General features: G+C 38.4%; 2 protein-coding genes across 2 annotated transcripts in view; one reads left to right on the top strand and one right to left on the bottom strand.

The window, feature by feature from the left end:
* Nucleotides 1-341: 341 nt before the first annotated feature.
* On the top strand, nucleotides 342-10,544 carry mob4 (MOB family member 4, phocein). The gene is made up of 8 exons (XM_041807001.1): nucleotides 342-419; nucleotides 1,274-1,336; nucleotides 3,508-3,608; nucleotides 4,134-4,176; nucleotides 5,694-5,780; nucleotides 6,590-6,669; nucleotides 6,955-7,066; nucleotides 7,899-10,544. The coding sequence occupies exons 1-8, from the start codon at nucleotides 360-362 to the stop codon at nucleotides 8,031-8,033; spliced, it is 681 nt and encodes a 226-aa protein (XP_041662935.1). The 5' UTR covers nucleotides 342-359; the 3' UTR covers nucleotides 8,034-10,544.
* A 1,850-nt stretch (nucleotides 10,545-12,394) lies between these two features.
* The window catches only part of rftn2 (raftlin family member 2), a 36,841-nt gene continuing 26,917 nt past the window's right edge, over nucleotides 12,395-22,318 (bottom strand). The window contains exons 4-9 of the mRNA XM_041807591.1: nucleotides 21,937-22,111; nucleotides 21,100-21,318; nucleotides 19,132-19,238; nucleotides 17,177-17,280; nucleotides 16,992-17,073; nucleotides 12,395-16,585 (exon numbers count right to left, since the gene is read on the bottom strand). Coding sequence (XP_041663525.1) covers nucleotides 16,382-16,585; nucleotides 16,992-17,073; nucleotides 17,177-17,280; nucleotides 19,132-19,238; nucleotides 21,100-21,318; nucleotides 21,937-22,111 — 891 coding nt within the window. The 3' untranslated portion in view covers nucleotides 12,395-16,381. The remainder of the gene's footprint in view (nucleotides 16,586-16,991; nucleotides 17,074-17,176; nucleotides 17,281-19,131; nucleotides 19,239-21,099; nucleotides 21,319-21,936; nucleotides 22,112-22,318) is intronic.

Below are 22,318 nucleotides of genomic sequence, written 5' to 3'. Positions count from 1 at the left end.
GGTAGATCCAGAGGAAAAATTAATTTCAGAAATTAATTTCACGATAAACCAGGCAGATGTAGACGGCAACTAACCGTTATAACCTTGGCATAAATTATATTTCACACATTTATTTGAGTTCATTCGCAGCGTAATTATATGTATAAAAATATCTGTCAGTGTCTCTCCGTAATATGTCAGCAATTCTTTACTGAGTGCTATTTATACACTCTCTGAGTTGTTTATATATTTGATGGATATTACAAGTAAATCTTCCAAGTTGGAAGCTGAATTTACCGATTGTTTTGATACCCCCTGAACGCAGGGCGAGTCTGCTGCTACAACCCAGCGGTTGACGAACATCCGGGTATTCTGTCGAGATGGTCATGGCGGAGGGTACTGCAGTTCTTAGGAGGAATCGGCCTGGAACCAAGGCAAAGGTGCGTTTTCACCTTGTGAGAACACGCTAACATGACGAATAACAACCCCCGAAACTACACGATGTTGTCTAATTCGAGTACTGCTATTTTACTCTACGTGTTTAATCGACTAATACAATGGCAGACTGTATATAAAAAGGGCCTGACCTGGAAATGGACAGCGAAGCTAATGCTAACGGTCGCTCCGTCTATTTCCTGGAGTTACGTTAACTTTAATGACTGTTGGATTTGTTGTTGTGGCATTACGGTGACCTTATTGTTACGAAACGTAAAAATCAACATTCCGTTCTTAATTTTTTCTTTCTGAGGATCATGGTACATGTAATTTTGAATTGCTTAATATCTGCCACAAAAGCTCGTTAACGGTTTGAGATGCAGGAAATAGTTGCACCCCAGCTGACGTTATTTAGCAGTTAGCCTCGTAGCTGTGAGTAATGTTGGAAAATGAACCTCTGCTCCATGCAGAAACTATATCCTTGAAGTCATATGACAAATTTAGAGATATCCCTACTTTCCACCCTTTAATCGCCGTATGTTCATATTTGTCATTCAGTGATTGATTTTAATGCTCAACGTCTAATGACAGCTGTAGCATTGTTTACACTCAGGATGTTGAATATTTCTATTACCCTCGATACCTACATATGTTCCTTTTCATTTTAATGATTGATAGTATAGGACACGGCTAAAGCTTTAAAGAAACTACAATCATTTCATAAGATATATGTTAAAAAAGTAATAAATCCATTATAAATCTAAAGCAGACTCCCACACTGACGAAATTGCACAGATACTTTGGCAAGTCTCCATATGAGTTGGAATGTGGGCTAAAATTGTCCTCTCTCCATGTCTAGGATTTCTACAACTGGCCGGATGAATCATTCGAGGAGATGGACAGCACCCTGGCTGTCCAACAGGTGGGTTGTTGTGTGTTTGTGTGGCCCACTCATCCAGTCAGTAATAGATTGTTAGTAATGTACAGCCTTACAGTATTATCATTTAAGTGCATGTTTTTTCCCAGGAAATCCTGATATTTCAATGGATCTCTGCTCTATGGCCACCACTTTAGACATTTGTAAATTATAAAAATCGCTGAACATTATCCTGAAAGAGGTTTCTCTTAAATCTTTATTCAGTGTAAATAAGGGATGTAGCAATACATCCGTTTAACATATCTATCAGCTGATATCAGCCCTGTTGACATTGTAAATTAATCTGGCAATCACTGATACCAGTAGCCAATCTGTTGTGCTGTATCAGTTTAATGCTGGCTTCCAGTTTATCTAACTGCTGAATGAAATAAGAGATATTTAACTAGGTAGAGAAAGCCACCTGTTGGGCATCTTTGATCTGTTTATGTGGCAAATGATAGATAATGTTGGCATAGTGGGAGTGTAAGTCTTTTCGCACTGATTCTGTTATTTTGGATGTATTTTTTTGATCCATAGTCTGATTTAAAAAATCATGTACGCAAACTTTTCCCACTGAGACCAAAGTGCTTATTTTTCTATTCATTCCAAAAATTTGTAGTGCTGTACTCTTGTCCTGCGAAGAAAAAATGAGTGAAGATGATGGTGTGACTCTTTTACTCCTTTAATTTGAAAAAACACTGGGTATATCCATTCCTGACACAGATCATCATATGGGTTATTTGCACTTGCTCGTGTATCATGCCACTATGCTAAGTTGGTTTAAGACTCACAAGATTTTACTTCAGTCTGTGTTATGTGGCTGTGAGTACAGATTTTGGCCTTTATCTTGTATGTTCCATGTTCCACATCAACATAATACATGGGCAAATCACAGTGTTTAAAATTATGTTTCAGTGAAAGGAGGGAGGGAGAACGAGGGGGAAAGAAAGGAGATGCAGCTGCTGCTCTGATTTGTCAGTTACCCATTTGAATGACTTAAATGGATACCAAATAAATGCAAAAAATCAAAGTTGTTTAAAAAATAATTACAGGTGACAGTTTCAGAGTCAGTGTGCAAACATTATAAACACAACATAAGATTGTAATTCTTCTGTAGTCACACTTAAACCCAGATCGCTTGCCTGGAGGAGCCTCTTGGGGCCCGACAATAGACCTCTGGTTTTCAACTCTTTTTGTACACCTAAGGTCAAGCAAAAATGTCACGGCAAACCATATTCATAGCCATTCATAATTGCCTTTTTATGAACATTATAATGTCTTTAGTGGATGTATTTTTAACAAAGTATGGTTGTATAATTTCTCATGGAACACCTAGATAAGGCCTTGCATGAGAGAAACACTTCTCTAGGCCAACAGCACCCCTTGCCTCTGTTTTTAAAATAATCTGTTTTGTTTCAATTAATTCACTTTTAACATAGCTGACAAACTTAAGAGTCTATGCAGCATTTAGCAGGGATGTGGTCCAGATTACTCTTTTTTTTTAATGAAGGGTACAACCTAGTTTATCCATGAAACTGTGTCCCACTTATCAGTAACGGGAGCATATTATCAAATCATTTTCCGCTTTCCTTTTCTCTTTATTTGTACATATGAGATTGGCAAAGTTGTGGGCGACATGCACTCTTACTCATTCTTATTTTTACATTTTTAATATAATGCATGGGGATGTAGATGTGTCCTAACACATCATTGCTTTACTCTTATGTACTCTGAGGCTTCAGTAGGAATGCTGGTTGTCATCATAACGCCTGCCCATACTTGCAGTGAAACTATCCTTTCCTAACTTTATTACAATGTATGCCCCTCATTCAGTGGAGGAGGTATTTCTAATGTCAGCTGAGAGTTGTATTAGAGGCATCAGCTGTCTGCAATATGAAGTGAATATCCTCCAGAGTAATGGCTCTACTTTTCCTCTTTGCTTTTCTGTGACTCTGCTGCAGTTTAGCAAGCAATAAAAGAGGGTCTTTAGTCCAAGATTGCTCACCACTTTTGTCTAAATGTGGGCATCTTTTCTGGATTTAATAAACTTTACCTAATCTGCTTTTAGAGTGGAATAATAAGTGGATTACCAATGTATTATGGCTGTGTAAAGATGTAAAATATCCTGTTGTTGTTGCTTTTGGGTCTCCTCTAAAGTGTTTTATGGCTTTTTTCAGTACATTCAGCAGAACATTAGATCAGATTGCTCCAATATCGACAAAATCCTGGAGCCTCCAGAAGGTCAGGACGAGGGTGTGTGGAAGTACGAGCACCTCAGGTATGTTTAAATGCACAACACACACAACTTATGTATTGTCATGGTTCATTATAATTAGCCTTTACTGCCTTGTAACACTGGTCCAATAATCTGATAAAGGTTCAGACAGCTTTATTTATCCCAGAAGGGCAGGCAGACTACCATGTTTAAATAAAAGAAATCAAGCCAAACCAAAGCAATAAACGGCTGCAGCAGCATTTGGATGATTACATTCTCATGTCAGTGACAACAGACGAGCAGACGTACATGACAAAAGAGATAGATGCACTATAAAGAGGAAGGAATAAAGGAGTTCAGGTATCTGTTAGATTTCCTTGGGAGGCAAGATAGTGCTGTCCACAGGGCTTTAAAGAAAAGTCAAGTGTTGGAGTCAGTTGAGAGGGTTGGGTTTGTTATTTATGTTGCCCTAAAGTTACTGAAAAGTTTGACCTCCCGTGGGCTGCTGACACAGAATTCTAGTGGGATTACCCACTCATGCTCATGTTTTTCCCCATGTAATCTTTGCTTTGTTCGTTTTGTTTGTAGGCAGTTCTGCTTGGAGCTCAACGGACTAGCTGTTAAACTGCAGGTAAGGGATCTAACTCACTAGACACATGAATGAGCCTAGAAAAAGACGGTCTTTTCCACCCTGTGATAAACAGATTCTGAAAATCAGGGCAAATTAGGTTTGCATTTCACACCTGACCTGTTTGATTCAGTTAAAATGAACTTAAATCTATTTGCCAAGCAAACTTTTTTTTTTTTTTAATTTGCGTTGTGTGAACGCGGTCAACTGAACCCTTGGTGCAGACCAATCACCATTACAGATACTACTTGAAAAGCTGGGTCCCTGTCAACTTTTTTCAGAATCTGTTTGCAGTTTGTTGGTTTTGAAAAGATGAAACAATGTCAATCTGACCTAACTGCAGGAAGCATTGTGCTTCTTTGGATTAAACCAGCCATCGTAGCTGGTAAACCACGTGTTAAAGAGCGCAGGCAGCCTTAACAGATCTTCAGAATCAAAGCATTGGATTAGCAGGACATGGTTAAGGAGGATTAATGTTCTTCAGCAATTGAATTATCTAAATAAAACATCAACATATTATTTCTAGCAGCGGTTACGCCTCATTTACAAACATTATGGTTTACCTACAATGAAAAATGCAAAAAATATACAGCAACACACAGTCAACACCAGTCTGTGTAGTTGTCTGTCTATTTTCAAATTGTAAAGTGTCTTTGGAGCAGCTAAATTTAGGAAGGAATCAGTTAGCCTCTGTTTACTTCTAGAACTTTTACTGGATCAGAATTTCCCAAGAAATTGTGATCTACAAGAGATTTTTCCTCAGCATCTCACATTGTTGTCTGCTTGTGAATGCCCCTATGTGAATACAGACCAAACTTAAGTAATTATGCAACAGTGGAATGATTGGTCAATAATTCAGATAAGAGCAAACAAACTGTAGGTGTGAAAATGCCCTAAAATTACAATTTGGCTGATAGCCAAGCTCAGTGTTTTTTCATAACTTCTTGCATTTTATCGTAACTTTGTTTTAGCCATATGACTGATTATCATTAAATCGTTATTAGTTGCTTCCTTCTCTATAAATGTCACTGGAACTGCATGTTGCTGAACTTATTCAGAGACAGTTTAAGACTCCCATACTGCTGATGTTTTCTATCACACTTGACTGTGAAAACAAATCACACCTGTGTGCTTAGCACCTGTTTAAGTCATACCAGAGTTTGTCCAACAGGTTTCTTCTTCTGCCCAATAAAAATCATCTTCTCTGAATCAGCAGTTCAGTGCTCTAGCTTGCCAGAATATTAATATTGATATTGATTTGACACAGCAGATGAACATGACATTGGTGCATGTCACATTACTTGCTGATTGGCTTGTACCAGTGTTTAGCTGATTAATCTCTGCCTCCCCGATACTGTCTACTTTTGAAGACTAGAAGTCTGTCCAAGTTTTGGCCAATATCACAAATTTATGATTAAAAAGATGGAGGATAAAGTCCATTAAAGCTATTGAAAAGTACAAATTGACTTTAATATCATTGCAAAATTCTGCTGAATTGATGTTTGTGTCACCTCCTTTAGAGCGAGTGCCATCCAGACACCTGCACCCAGATGACGGCCACAGAGCAGTGGATCTTTTTATGTGCTGCCCACAAGACACCCAAAGAGGTCAGTCAGTGAGCATCTAACCAAATGTCATTGTTTGGAGCTGATTTTTATGGGTGAAAGCTAGTGTCCCAGGTATGAGTTAGGCATGCACGATATAAGGAAAATTTGTGACATGCAGTTTCCCTGTTAATTTCGCAATGACAACAGAGAAGTGATAAAGAAGCGTGTATTATGTGTGCATATTTTACTCGAAAGCTGATCTGTCTTTGTCTGTTATGCACCACTTTTTATTAGGGACTGTATACTGCTTACTATAACTGGTTTATAATTGGTGCCCGTGGTTTTTTTAACTGTGTGCACAGATTTGCTATCAGTAGGTGTCTGTGTGCATTTGAAAAGCATTGCAATTCTGCCTGGGAATCTTTGGGCAGTGATTTGTAAACAGCTTTTTCATTTTCTCAAATGTGTGAAGAGGGAAATAAAATAAGTTGCATCAAAAGATCCCTAAATAAAAAGGAAAACTAGCCCAGGCTCATGAGCAAACTGAAACTCAGCTACACCATCTTTGAATCCGTGTTTACAATCAGTTCACAGTGCTCAGCTTAATCATGAGTAATGGCCATCTTTTATATCATGCCCTCAGCTGAATGGAGAGTAATGGTGACATCTGTATTTTTATGAAGTCATCACCTCTTAGCCGTACCGTGTGATGCTTACATCGCATATTTCCATATCTAGGTGGTGATTTAAATGTGCTCAATCTTTCAGCCCTAGCATAAATATTCAAGGAGAAGTATTTGCCTCTACTTCTTTTTTAATGGAGTATCAGCGTTGAAATTAATGTCTGTTTTGTTCTGCTGCCTCCTCAGTGCCCTGCCATTGACTACACTAGGCACACGCTGGACGGAGCTGCCTGTCTTCTCAATAGCAACAAATACTTCCCAAGCAGGTCTGTTATCTCATCTTAAAGCTTTTTATTACCGTTAGACATAACTAACTATGCATCCAGCAGACAGTAAGAAATCTACCATGAATGATATTTATAAGGCAGCAATAGAGAAGTAGAAACCTTGTGTACTTTCTAATGTAAAAGCTTGTATTTTGAGACATACTGATACTTCTACTGCCATCAAGGCTTGAGTGAGTCTTAATATTGCTGTTGTGACTCGTAGCACTGCTGTCTTACACACAGTTCATATGAAATAACAGATACCACGGTGCTTTGTCTGTTCAGGGTGAGCATCAAGGAGTCGTCAGTGGCCAAACTTGGCTCCGTCTGTCGTCGTATCTATAGGATATTCTCTCACGCCTACTTCCATCATCGCCAGATATTTGACAAGTATGAGGTAAGCTTCAGTCGTGGATTCATTTGATGATGATGCAGTTGTCCATCTTCAGCAGCCATTAAACCATTTATTTTCTACTTCATCGTGTTTTTGTACACATATCTATGAGGAAGTGCGAACAATTGATTGAATAAAACAACAACAGCATATTTACTCTGTTTTCCAAATGTGGCCAGAAAGTTAATGTTATTATTGGGGCTGCACAATTGTGGCCAAAAACTTATGCCTGTTTAAATCAACATTAAAATCACACTTTATAAACATAATTATTTGATCATTTTAGGGACAATTTTTCTTGTTGATTTTTCACTTTTAAAGTGCAAGAGCAATGCCTACTTTTAAATTTTTTTTTTCATTCTAGTTTATGTTCAGAAAGGAAAATGGTATCAGTGGAGCACTGACTGTGGCACTGTGTTGTTCTTGTACTACCATCTGTTTTTGTTCATATGGAGTCTGCACATCTACTAGCTATAATATGGTAGATGAGGAGTTAGCGCTGTTGCCACACAGCAAGAAGGTCTGCTCACCCTGTCAGGGTCATTCGGTGCAGAGTTTGCATGTTCTCCTTGCGCATGCGTGGGTGTACCCTGCCTCTCGCCCAATTGCCAACAGCTTGGACAGGCTCCAACCCCAATGACCCCGAACGGGATAAGCGGTGTAGAAAATGGATGGATAGAAAATACTCTGTTTTCTTGATGGATAAGCAGCATTTTTCAAACTTCTGTCAGTGCTCCTCTTGTTTTTTATGAAATAAGATCGAACTGTGTGCAGAGCTTCATTCTCGTGTTTTTTTTTTTTTTTTTTTTTTTTTTTTTTTTGGGGATGTGAACAGAACGAGACGTTCCTGTGTCACCGGTTCACGCGCTTCGTCATGAAGTACAACCTGATGTCCAAGGACAACCTGATCGTGCCCATTCTGGAGGAGGAGGTGCAGAACACCTCGTCAGCTGGCGAAAGCGAGGCCTGAGATACAGCTGCTGCTGGCGCTGCCGCCATACGGGAGACGACACACATGTAAAAACACACACAGAGACACACAAACATCTACACACATACAGTCTACACACACTACAGTGTATTACGCCTCCATGTCCCTCCACCTTCGTCACCCGTGTCTATCTCAGAGGAGGTCAAGAGGAGCAGAGTCAGCCATGCCTGCAGGGTTTTATTTCCTCTCTGTTCGTCCAATCAGATCCTCCAGAGTCGTTTCCTGCTACACTACTCCTCCAATCCAACCTTTTTTGTTCCTTTTTAATCTTCTTTAAGCAGCTGGATTTGCAAAAACTTGTAATCATGGTGAGCTGTATGTTGACAAAGGCACACACTGACAGCCTCCCCCCTCCTCCTCTCTGTATATAACCCTCACCCCTTCTCACCCCTCTATTTTAATTCACTATCATGTTTTTCTGATGGTGCTTCACTTTCTGTGTCTGCTTCTGTTTTTCTCTGCTTGTTTTGCCTGTTTTTTGGGGGGGTTGTCTCATGAAACGGATGACTAGATTAGCCTGCTGACATAGGGCTGGGCCATATGGACCAAAAACCATATCTCTGTAATTCAAGTGAAATGGCGATATGCAATATTGATCTGGACAATAGATAACAATGATAGTCACAATACCAGAATGGTAAACTCTGATATGATTCTAGTAAAAAATTAATGCAGATTGATATTTGTTTGATACCATGGAAAGAAATAAAGAAATAACGGGCATTTTTAGGTATGAAAACTAGCAGACTCTGACACCTGGTCTAAACTGCACAAAACCATTTGCAACATTTCTATATATTAGGGTTGTCCAAATTTCTGTACTTTTAAAAACCTTGTGTTGAAAATGATTAAATCATTATTTAAATGATCAATGGTACCAAAAAGTACAGAAACTTCATGATCTTCAGTTATGTTTTTTGACCAAAAGAGAGAGAAAACTATCTGAATTGCAGAAATATGTTGACAACATTTGGAGAAGTGGGTGGAACTGGATCAAATGTTGGGCATTTTTTTGTTTTTGATCATCAAAAATGGCATATAAAGTCCTGCATAATATCTAAATTGCACAGATAAATTGGCAACATTTAGAAGAAGGAGGCATGCCAGTTTCATCTTCTTTATAAAATGTTTTCAACATTTTTGTTCAGTTTAGATCGTGCTTTTTCTCTTTTGGCCTAAATGATTTACTTTTGATACCGCTGGTCATTAGAATTATAGAAATTTGATGATTTTGAAGAGCAGAAAGTCTTTCCAAAGTTTTTGTAGTTAAGAGAGTGTGTAGACATTTGCAATTTTTGTTTATTTAGAGGAAATACTCACCAGCATTGGGTGTCTTTGACTGCTATTTGTTTAGCTGTGTTATCAAACAGGGATCAATACTATTCGATTTTTTTTAAGTAGTAAAAGTCAGATGACATTGGTACATGTTTGATTACATAGCAACATAAAATAAAAGTCCTAGATGCCCAATATTTTTGTTCCTTTTTTTTTTTTTTTTGCTCATTCTCTCATTTTGGTACAAACATTTACTTTTGATACCACCGATCATTAAATAAAAGAAATTTTGCCCTTTTAAACATACAGTAATTTGTAAAAACTCAATACAGTAATGTTTTGTGCAATTTAAATGGTGTGAGGACATTAAACTGCAATTTTTGATGACTTGAAAGGAAATATTGACCAGTATTGGGTTTCTAGGATTTCTATTTTTGTTGCTTCATTGGTATTAAAAAAAGATGTGAATTTTATTGAATTTTTACTAGTAATATAAATGCTCAGTAAATGGTTAAGTAAAAGTAAATATCATTTTGACTTAACATTTCAGATAGATTATCTTGGTGTCAGTAAGTGTATAACTACCAGTTGTTCTTACTGTGAATCTTGTAACTGAGCATTAGAAGTGGCATTTTAAAAATTAACAAACTATATCGATAGAGACGTTATTGTCTCACTTTATATCTCAGTTAAAAATATATCTATAAATCTTAAAACCTGGATGTATTGCCCAGCCCTATCTGCCCTATTAATGCTATTAAACACAATGTTAGGTGTGCGGCTCGTGTGGTAGTGAACAAAGATAACCTCTAGCTTCGTCCGTGTACTAGCAGTCGGATCTTCTTTATCCGAGTATTTAGGAAGGCTTGTTGGCTAACTCTGATCCTGCTTTGTGACATGCTCTTTTTTTTAATACTGTATCAAACGTGGCTGATATTCCACATATTCATCCATAGATAATGATGTGTTCACATGCAGAGACTGAGCTGCTGTAGGCCAGTTTTCATTAGAAGACTAAACACAGAGAGGATGCTGGAATATCAGCCACATGTACCCGAGCACAGCCTCCCCTCTTTTACCCTCCCCCATCATTAAGTTATTTTGTGGGAGGAGTCTTGTCAATCCAACCCACTTTTTTTTTTTAATGGACTAAAAAATTTTGTTACTGTTGACATTTTCATGATGTCTGTTAATAAAAAAGACCTATTATTCAAACGCTTCTGTGTACATTTTTCTTTGATGCTTTTATGCTCCACTAACCAGGTTTTAATGCAGATGTCATGCAAATTAAAAATGAAATCTGATTTTTTTACACATCTATAAGAAAATGACTCGATTTATTCCTTCAGGAAACATTTTTCTAATGCATTATAGGGCTCAATCTGTAGTTTTAAGTCTTCTGTGATACAGCAGATATTCATTTAGTAGATTATGGTCTCATTTTGATCAAGGTGGTCAACTTTTTTAATATTTGACAGTTTTTCAAAACGATGCATTCTCAGTTTTTTTAATTGATACAGTAAAAAGTGATCAACCCACTGCAGCAGCAGACAGGTTGACAACGTTTTTAGGTTGACAAAGTTGCTGCATTTCAGTTTCATTTGATTCACAGTGCTCGTGTTTTTAATGGGTGTTCAATATATATGCTGTAGTTTTACACGATTTCTTCAAATAAAAGTTGTTTAATGTGATGCACTACCTGATGAGGAGACAAGCCAGGGTTGTATTTCTACAGAATGCTATCAGAGAGAAAACCCAGAGGAGCAAAGAGCAGATTAATGCTACAGCTAATGTTAGATGCTCCACTGTTCCTTTAGGGAACGATACAGTAGCACTCAACAGACTTCTTCTAATCCTGCCATTAAATATTGTGTGTACCTGAGCAGAGTAACATGAACTTGCAATTTAAAGCTTATTAGCACTCATCTTCACTTTAATGGTGAAGAATTTCTTGCCCTTCACTTCCCAATAGCAGCATCATTCACCTTAACATGCCATTAATACATCAAACAGTGTCTCTACTTAGCAGACTTTTATGGAGGGGATTGTGTGAGGAGTAGGATCTTCCTCTACTGTAGAGATACTGGTATGTTAACATCACTGAAGCTAAGAACTGGCTCTGCTTTTCTGATTTTAGTGATCTAAATAGTGTCTCCGTGTTGTATAAAAGTCTAAAGCAGTGGTTCTAAACCCTGCTCAACTAAAGAGCCAAACGTTGAAAGACTTGTGAAAGAGCCACAGTCCAAACCTGGGGGTGTGCATCCCATAATTACCAAAATATATGCATGTACTAATCAGAGCAAGCAGAGAGCTCGGTTTCACATTTTATTTACTAATTTTTCTTTATTTATAGTCAAAGAGATGATTTGAATGAAAAAGTAGTCATCACTCTTTATACCCCTTGCCAGCTCTGTCAGATAATGGTTTTGTTCATTTTCCAAAAAAAAGTAATGATCCTCTGTTCATTTTACTCTGCTCATGTTAAAATACCAGCTCATCTATATGTTATATGGGCTAATTTATTTTAAAATTTTAGTTTAATATGATTAATATTAAAGATAAATTTAGGAAATCAAGAAATTCAGAGATAAGATTCTTCAGATGAATGAAAAAACAGTAGAAATAATGCATTTTCTTACTAAATATCATGACTGAATACCAGTATTAGATAACTGAAAAGTTAACATTCATCTTGAATCAATAAGATAAAAATGGAATACATTTTAGAGTGTCTTACAAAAATCAAGCTATAAGGGGCAAAAATGGCATTCTGGGAAAAAGAAAGTTATTGAATTAAGAATCTGTTCCTTCACACAACTGCTAAATGAGACCTCAGCCTGCACAAATATGCACTTTGAATTATTGAAGTAAAAACGTATAAAGTCAAGCTCAGAACAGCTCTACTTATTGGTCGAAGGTAACAGCCACTGTCCTACACTTTTTGCCCTCTTGGCCTCTCTGCTGGTCATGTGGCTTAAAGCTATGAATATAATTATATTATTACATCTGTTCCTCTCTCAGCCAAAGACACCCCAGTATCAACAACAGGTGATTGATTTTTGATAAATAGATACTAAAGTCAGGAAATTAATCATGTTTTAATTGTAACTTTACACAATCATGAAAACCAGAAAATCCAGATCAAATGATGTACTGCAGACTGTTGCTCTTACTTTGCTTTTTTACTTATTTTTAATAGATATTTACAACTATTTCTCTGATTTACTTCTATTGGTTGCCTGCTTTTCAAAGTGTTTAACATGACAATGTTAGAAATATTTAAGTTAAAAAAATAAAGGAGCATGATTCAAATATATACAGTAATTATGTTTAATAATCCTAGCCTCAATTTAAATCTAAATAGACATCATAACTCTTGCCATAACTGCACAGTCCAAGCAAACACATTACTGTTCATCCCCAAGAGGTTGTAAATCAGACAGGAGTCAGGGACCATGGGAAATGAGTGTTTAATACAATAAAAAAACACCAATGATAATAAAAGGAAGCAAAAATTTACAACTTTCCAAAAGGAAAGGTTTGAATTTTAATACTGACATTTAGTAAATAAACCCTGATGATGAGCTGATGAAGCTACAATAGTTTAAACCACATCATGAATCAAAGCTTTTTAATACACTGAAATATCTAAAATATACTTCAGCTGTTTTTGATCCCTTTCTCCCATAAACCCTACCAACATGCATCACAGCGAGCAGAAATAAAAACACTAATGTCTAAAATATATACAGCAGCGTGTCCCTTTAACAGCATCAACACAGGGCTTCAAACATTAGCAGTTTCACTCCTTAACACCCTCTTTTTTTGAATTACACTTTCTTTTTCCTTCTCAAAGCATGCTGCCTACATTACCCACAATGCAACTAAACCGCAGCAAGCTTGGTCAAAGATTTAGGTGTTTTTTAAACAGTTTCTTATCTTAACATAAAACCCCACATCTTTACACCAACAGACTCAAGACTTGGCATTTCCTTCTAAAGCAACAAAATACTTCCTTTGACTTTTCCAACATCCACAGAAACACTTTCAAACACCTCAGAGTGTTCAATCAATGGAGTTTCTACTAAAAAAAAGTCTTAATACTTTCTGAAGAACTTCATCCATGAAAGAGGAAGTACCATAAAGGTGGTAAAGCAGCAGTTTGCAGAAAACAAATGTACAACAGTAACATGGCTGATCAAATATTTAAATACTTTAAAGATATGCATGAGAAATAAAACCATTCCATAGAGTTATGGAGGCAGGTGTTCGTATGGAGGAGAATCATGAAATATAAAAGATGATATGGCCTCTTCTTTAGGGAAATAACACTGATGTACTTAAAATACTGAGACACAGACCGTCTGTTAAATATTCTGATCCCAGTATGAAAGGCTTTCTGCAGGGGATAACGTTTCTCTGAACATGTATTTTCATTAAGATGGCTGTTTGTTGTGTTTAATTCAGTGAAACTTTTTGAAATGTGATTTAAAAATAAAATCTACAGTCCTTTAATGATCAAGAATATTGCAGAGAATTCATGAAAGGAATGTTTTAGCTGGACCTCATGTTATTCTCAGCCAGGTGTACACTCTGTGATTTAAGTCTGATTCAAACATGAATTTTAAGTTACTAACTCACTTGGACCAGTTTACATGAGGACATGACTGCCCGATCACCTGCTCCTGACTGGTTGGATGGAGTTCTGCCATGTTTGATACTTTAGTTGTACTACTGGTCACACTCCTGCAGTGAGAGCAGAACCATGAGCAGAAGGGATGCGTGATGTTATCGTATGGAAATCAGCAGATACCAACTTAAAAGATTACATATTGGTATTTGCAGATATGAAATTTCTGTTGCTACACAGTACTGTGCAGAACATCATGGCATGTTTAGGCCAAAAACTGAAGCTATAGTAAGGCATAGGTGTGGGGAGTAAGCTGCCTGAGGGCACCATTGGAAGGAGAATTTACACAACCCTCGTGCTCTGGATGTCCTTGCATGTTACCAGAGACATGGGAAAATAATCTGTTGAAAAAGCAGACTCCACACCTTAATGGCGGAGTAAGGAGTGGATGTGGCACAGTAAGCACAGCCTGGGGTACCGTCCTGGAAGGTAGTAGGTTTGCCATGAGCCCCTGGCCATGCTGTGGATGTCCCAAGGGCCCGAAAACCACCGGCGGACTCCGGGTGTTTACCAGAGGTGAAAAGAGATGAATAAAAGGAGATGGAGTCAAGCCTGATCTTGGCTATAAAGCAACACACATGTTTATCAACATGTGTTGAGCTTGACTCTAGCAGCCGCCCACTCCAGCACCAGGTTGTGGCACATCGGGCCCCCTGATGAATCCTTAGCGCCCTACACACTTACAATGCACATGACTGTGCAAAGCTGATACATCAGCTGTATCAAAACAACTATCAGACTGTCTACTTCCCTCTCAGCTCTGCTTGGCTCAGCCTTTCTTTACACTGAGGACGCTTGGTGTGTTTTTAGGATACTAAAGGAGTGTATATATTATCAGCACTGACAAAAATGAGTAAATATCAGCACATTGGATATTGGCAAAAGCCCAATATCATACATCACGAGCAAGCAGATTTCCCAACTTTAGGGCCTTTTTATTCCCCATGTAAAACTGTTGAACAGCGTCTCAATCACCGAGACAACAGCAGGCACGCTTATTTGAAGGGCCTTCCCCAACAATAAGAAATAAACATACAGCACACAGGCCTAACTACAGACCTCCAGCAGACAATAATGATTTGTCGTTCATGAAGAAATCTAAGAGCTGACTCATGTTCATTTTAATTTGATACACCTCAGCATAAAGGAATTATCTTACACCATCTGTTCAAACACAGGCTTACATGCTGCAAGGTCAGTTCAGCCAATACATATGAATTAAAACCTACATAAACAGTCCAGACCTAAAACTTTAGTCCTTAAAACAAACTTTAAAGTTTAAGGAATGTGGGGCGCAGATGGCTGAGCAGTTTGGTCGCACCCAATGTGCACGGATGGTTCAAGCCCAGCCTGCAGCTCCTTTCCTGCATGTCTCTCTCCCAGTCTCATCCCTGTTTGCAACTTTTTCAAGTGTCCACTTCCATCAATAAAAGGTATAAAAAGCCCAAAAATACATCTTTAAAAAGTTTAAGGAATGAGGATGGAAAAAGAGAGACTTCAGCTGACTAAAACTCCACCATAAATATGTGCAGAACTTTGCATATTTGCTGGTACCAATTCATGCTGATATCATCATGCATAGCCACTAAATTTGGCTAATTTTATAAAAGCCAGACAAAGCCATTTGTAAGCTGAGAGAATTGACTCTTGAACCAAAAGATCCATCACTAAAACCAGCTGACAGAATATTTGTTATTATCTACTTGCTGGTTGTGTTTGCTGGTGACGCTGTTAATGTGTTAAAACAGATAATTAAGGTGTTTTTATTGTTGTATGTAGCTACTTGAACCGTATTAATGAGAATCTGACTTGTTGGTCGTGTGTCATAAACGATTCAGGCCCAGTGTAGGCTGATGCTCCTCCACAACTTTGAGAGAGCCGGCTTGAAATCACACAGTATACACCCGGCTTTACACATTGAAGACTAATCTCTGCTTTTTTTCAATCAGTGAGGCGTGCATTTTGTAAATTAAAACTTGATTTAATATGTGTATCCCAAAGAAATAATTATACTGAAGTGTATCACCAACTGCATTTTTCCAAGAGTGTGCTTAAAGTGTTTGTGCTCTGTAGTTTTGTTACAGCTCCCCATGAACACATGAACTGATCCCCGTAAATTGCTCTAAAATGTGTAAAACTTCTCCCAAAGACAGATCTGTATAAAAGTTTTGAACACTTGTAATTCAAACCTCATTTTATGGCTTCATTAAAAAAACATTTTTTAAAAAGTGCTGAGTTTTTCGGTGTTGAAGTCTCTGATAAAGAGATGGATGACGGACATGATGGTGGAATGAAGAAAGTCTGGATCAGCGTTTTAAATCCTCTCAGAGCGAGGCTGCATCTGTCCGTCTGTCGGCCCTCCTCACATACAGGTGACCTCAGCTTTCCCCTCCTCCTGCTCGAAGCCCCCCTCCTCCAGGTGAGACAATGCGCTGGGGTAACCTCCTCCAAATACGGGGAAGCCCCCGATGCCCCCTGCCGTGGGGGACAGCTCTTCTGTGGGGACGGAGCTGCTGACGGAGCGACTCACGGAGCGACTGGAGACGTCGCTGTGCACAGACAGAGTCTGCAGATGTAGAGCAGATGAAATGAAATAATACTGGAATCACAGTTATTTTCATACATACAAATGCCTGTTAATGCCTCATAAACCATGTAAAAAAATCATTTTTAAAGGAACAACCTCAAACTCTTCGAACATTCACTGCCACTAGAAATCATGTCTCATTCATCCACTAGGGGGCGGTAAAGTCCCAGAAACAGAACTTTTCCTGCAGCAACAGAATGAGGGAGTCTGACAAACCTTTAACCTTCTAACTAAAGTGCCATCAATTTTCACTAAATACCCTCCAAAATCATGCTTTAAACTTGAATTAGTCTTTGTGACATACATTTACAGGATTGGATTAAATAAGAGGAAATGACTGTGATTAAATCTGGTAAAATCCCGTGTGACTCTCTCCTGATCTCACCTGGTTCCTGGAGTGTCCGGAACTCTGACCTCTGACCGGCCTCTGCAGAAACACGACTTGTTTGGTGGCCAAGTTTCCATCGCTGTAAAAACAAACAGAGAGCACGATTAGCTCTGACATTTAAACGTCAACAGTCAGAGTTTTAAAAACAGAACCTCAGTGTGAATACAGAGCCTTGTTGTTACCTGTCGTGTCTGATGATGGGCGTGGGCAGCACACAGGTGAGCAGCCAGCCAAACTCAGCCAACGTATGAAGGAGTGGACCGTAGTCTGTTTTTACATTAGAGCCCTGAGAGGAAACATGAAAACATATCCACATGAGAGAGTCATGAAATAAGAAAAAGGGGTCCATATCAAGGTTATTTTAGTTAACTAAAACTAACTAAATAACTAAAACTAAAATGTGAAAATAATTTTAGTTAACTGAAACTAAATAAAGATTAAGCTCTACCAAAAAAAAAATAATAATCAAAACTGTATGAGGCACTTACAGAACAAATATAATAAAAAAAATAGAGACAAATTATCCTCAGTTTTAGTCTTTGACACAACCATGCTGACTGGCACCTACATCTAAACCTCAGGGATGTAAAATGGCCTGACTTATCCCTCTTCATCATTGTATGGCACCTCCTTCAGTACATACGCATTTAGGGTAATTCTCTAGAGGGGCCTGGTCCACAGTATCAAAAAAAAAAATCTCTACCCCTGGACTAGTGCATTGGAAAAGAAATACTAGCAAACTCATGTACACTATCTGCATATTATAGTTGCTAATGCTGGTATTATGATGATAAGTCTACAGATGAGGATGAAATGATCAGCCCCCTATGAAAATGTCATTTTTCAAATGTATTTCCATCTGCTGTTAAACAGAACAAGGCATGTTTAACACAGCTTTTCCAAACATCCTAGTTTCATTTTGGATGCTAACATTATTTTCATTGGTCAGGTCAGTAAGGTTTACTTTGGTTTTCTGGAGGTAGTTCATCACCAGGAGCCACAGATGTCTTTCTTCATTTGCCGCATTGAAGACAAAGAGACAACCAAGACTTAGTTTAGCTGCTGGCTGCTTGAGGTTCTCTTTCTAAATCTTCACATATCCCTCTTTCTTCATGATTCCTTCAACCTTTACCAGATTCCCAGTTCCAGACTCACTGACCCCCTTTATTTGCCAAAAATCATAACGCCTCTGTGGCCAGAGAGCTCTAGTTTGGTCTCATCTGACCAAAGGAAATGCTTCCAGTATCAGAAACTTTCTTCAGGTTGTCCTTAGCAGACTTCAGTCTGGCTTGAAGGTGTCTCTTCTACAGAAGTGGACTTTTTCTTGGTCCGATCCTGTGCAGGGCTCTGGTGATGGTCTTCTTTGTGACTACAGTTCCTGACTTGTCTAAGTCCTTCACTAGAGTCTTTGCAGTTGCTCTGTGGTTGAGTCAAGTCTTAGACATCTTTCTCTTCCTACCTCTGCCAGGCTTGTTCTGGACTGTGTAAATTTCTTGATGATCTTTCTCACTCCAGTCCTTGACTCTTCGAAACACTGTGGTAACTTTTCCTTCTCCTGCTTTGTGAACATTAAGTCTAAACTGATTTCTTTGGTTTTTGCCAAGAGGCTTTCTCCAGTGACAGCTCAAACCCTTACTGAAGTTTTGAGACTGTAAATGTGAATATAACCCTTAGTTTCACTTCATTTTACCAGTTTTTATGATTTTGATGCACTTTAAATCCTTTTTAAACTAAAGATTGAGTATTTCCTGCAGCAACACTGCCTCAAAAATAAACTGAATATTTTTTTAATGGTTTCAGACCCCTATTCTGCACAGCATGTGATAAATCTGTAAAGAGGATTGTAGGTCCAAGCAGCCTAAATAATATTCTGGGTTTCACCCTGTAGGATGAAAGCAGACACATTAGGACGTCCTGGTGTTTCTCTAAAGCTTGTATTGGATCTCTTTCAGATACTATAAACAGTATGAAAGGTAGAAGTATTGGAACACAGCCTGTTTAATCTGCAGCTCTGACCCTTCACAATAAGAGTCCCTGCCCTCTGATCACACTGTCGGCCTGATTACATCACACTGTTTAGTCAGAATGAGGTCGAGCTCGATTATCACGATTATAAAGCGCCAACATGCACACTGACCTCGATGACGGTCCACTGCTCGACCACGATGGTGTCGTTGGCAGGAGGAGACGTGCTCCTCTCCTCATAGACGAACAATCCCTCCAGAGACCTGGGCACCGGCTCACCTATAACGCAAAAGTCACAGAAAGAATACTTTTATAATACATGTAAATTTGTACACATTATTTACATTCAAAAATATGAACTCTTGATGTATCACAGCTGGAGATAGAATTACTGATCCTAACTTTGATCATGTTATTCTATTTATTTTAAAAACTCAGAATTTAAATGGGTTCTTTACAACAGAGAATACTGAACTGCTGAAAGTGTAAATGCTATAACATTAACTGAGGATCATCAGAGGTCACTGTGTCATTTTGTACATGCACTTCTGCATATTTCTTCCTGTATAACAGTGCTTAAAGTCATGGTTTCTGACCAAACTGGTGTAGCAGTGCAGCACTCATTTAAATACTTTCAGACTCAACATCATTACGCTCTGTTCAGATTAGAGTTTCCCTTAGCTGGTATTTATCAGTCTATGGTAAATTTCACAGCTGGATGTCCAGCAGATTAAAATATTTACAGCCAAAATATCTGGCTGAAAAAAAAAGCCAATTACCAAATTAGTAAGTACTGAATTATTACAAATCATATATTGTGTTACCTAGAAGATATACTGCAAGAATCCTTCAGAAATAAAAATGTGTTCCCGGTCCTGTTTTTGCATAGACTTCAAGCTGTATCTCAGTGTTTCTGGTTTTATGTCATTTTTCTGTTAAAAGCAGGTTATTGGTCACATGGCTATCTAAAGCAAATGTCAGTAATTGTTCATATGGCCAATACCCTTGAGGACTGTCCATCATTTTGGCTGGGGACAAAAAAAGTCATGTAAACTGTGGCTGGTCAGGCTCTGAAGAACAGTTAAAATAATTATTTTGACGCTACACACTCAAGGATTATTTTGACAAATAATCAAGCCTCAATTTGGGACGCACCTGCCCAATTGTCAGAGGGAATAATTAGGCCAAAGTTGGGCTTAGAATAATGTAGTGTGTGGAACGCCTTACACAGTGTGTCAAGTTTGACTGCAGTTTTTAGTTAAGTACACAAAATCCCCCTTTATGGGTGGAACATCTTTTTTGTTGCAGTGGTATCAAACAGGTTTTAGTGCGAATGATTTTTAATTGGATTCAGATTTATGAAGAAATACAGCATAGTGACAACCCCACCTAGAACACTTACAGGAACAGTAGTGTGCTCTGCTTTTCATTCACTCTTTATATAAATATTAGTATGAAACGGTTTGTGTACTTCAGCAACAACAGAGGCTTAAAGTCTTTTCTTATGTAACCTGATACTATCACAGTAATCTCAAATCTCCATAAATTTAACACAAAGAGGCCGTGAAAGAAAAGGAAAAATATCGAGTGTCTTTGGGTTGATAATGACCCACTTATTAGAGGGAGGCTCAGCTCCTGTGTGTCAGTGAGTGTTTTATTTCCATTTTTCAGATGATGTTCATATTTGTGGCTCTGCACAGAAACAGGAAGTGAGGTCACTGAGGTCAGGAAGACGCCTCCAAATATAGATCAGGAAGACGGAGCAATAGAGGAGCCAAAACAGGACGGACTGGTTATGTGTGAAAGATGATAATAAAGACGAGGAGGGACAGAGAGTAATCCCAGAGTCCCTTTAGGATATTTCTGCCCCGTCGTCATTTCCTTTATTTACAGCTGCATGTCTGCAGAGGATTTACAGCAGCTTAGGAAGTCATTCTTTCAAATGCATGCTTTAAATTTGTCATAAAAACTAACATTATCGATGGTATTGTCAATGTATTTCTTGCTTAAATTTAACAGGTTCAATTATGTTCATGCTCAGTGATTAACAACCAAACGGTAGCAGAAAAGACAGAACCACTGCTAGCATGGATAAGGACGTTATCTGAATGAGTCCACAACAAACAAACATCAAACCAACCTCTGGGAGTGTCCCAGTAGACGAACGAGTCCACCAATGACCAGCCTTTACGATAATATGCAGCAGTTAGCTCCAGCCAATCAGCTTCCAGAGCGCTGACCACATGACCTTTCCTTGACACGCGCATAGAGAGCGCCCCCTGGTGGTACTGACAGGCCAGAGAGTCCAGAGGGGCACAGCCGGGAGCCCAGGAGTGAAAGAAGACAAGCAGACGCAGGTCTGAAGAGAGGAAAACAAATTAGACTTGATTTCAAAATCACCTGATTAACACACATCTGTAAAAATATTTCCTGTTTAAAGATCTTGTTTTAAGATTTAAGGACTCAATAAGTCTCATTTTTATGTCTGCATTTTATCTTCAACTTTTCAACTGTCAGGGATGGAAAAATGTAAAATAAGTTCATAATTTTTTTTTTAAACAACAATGATTGTTCACCATCAGTGGAGCCAGTTTATGAACTCTTGCGAAAGCAGGTCCAGTAAAGACCAAAAATATATTTTCTAAAACATACATTTGGAACATTTGTAGTGCCAGGAGAATTATTTTGTTCTCTTAAAGATTTGAAAATAATTTTTGCAATTTCTCCAAACATTTCCTCATTGAAAACAGAAAAATACTCTGTACAAACAGATCCAACGCAGTGGATCTTAAACACTTAAACGCACTTAAGTGAAGCTTTATGAATCAGTTTCAGAACATGTTAAAGAGGCAGATTTTGAGCTCAGAATAAAACATTAAAAGTGAAAAAAATAATAACTTACAAGAAAAATCCATCAGAGCCTCAAAAACATGAGAAAAGTTTCACTAAAAAATAAACATTAAGTGTGGTGCCTCACCTGGACTGTAGGTGTTCTCCTCCAGCTCTCTGTCTCCTGGCGGGGTTCGAGGAGGAGTACGTGGAGGAGATCGACAGCTCCTCTTCGGACTGTGAACTCTGCCGTTGGTGATCCCGCTCACCTGCTGGAGGACTGAGCCGACGAATCGAACGCCCCCTCGAGCGCTGCTGTTCACCTGCAGGAGAGCGTCAGCCATAATGTAACCATCAAACTAATAGAATAACATTAAAACAGTTAAAAGTCATTCATTTATCCCTAGATAAAACACACTCTGGTCTGCATGGAAAATGCTAGAAACCAGGCAAAAATGAACATGGACAAAGTGTGAAAATCCAGTCTAGCCTGGATGCATTTTTTGGCATTTGAGATGCAACAATTCTGA

The sequence above is a fragment of the Cheilinus undulatus genome, linkage group 15 (assembly GCF_018320785.1).
Source record: "Cheilinus undulatus linkage group 15, ASM1832078v1, whole genome shotgun sequence".
NCBI lineage: Eukaryota > Metazoa > Chordata > Actinopteri > Labriformes > Labridae > Cheilinus > Cheilinus undulatus.
The sequence above is the reverse complement of the archived record's forward strand: the minus strand, read 5'-3'. Positions and strand labels throughout refer to the sequence as shown.

What these genes read in the sequence shown, in the direction of transcription:
- mob4 (XM_041807001.1), top strand. Translation starts at nt 360, where the DNA reads ATGGTCATGGCGGAGGGTACTGCAGTTCTTAGGAGGAATCGGCCTGGA. An exon ending in GGCCTGGAACCAAGGCAAAG is followed by an intron (nt 420 to 1,273) that starts GTGCGTTTTCAC and finishes CTCCATGTCTAG; the next exon opens with GATTTCTACAACTGGCCGGA. An exon ending in AACAAATACTTCCCAAGCAG is followed by an intron (nt 6,670 to 6,954) that starts GTCTGTTATCTC and finishes TTGTCTGTTCAG; the next exon opens with GGTGAGCATCAAGGAGTCGT.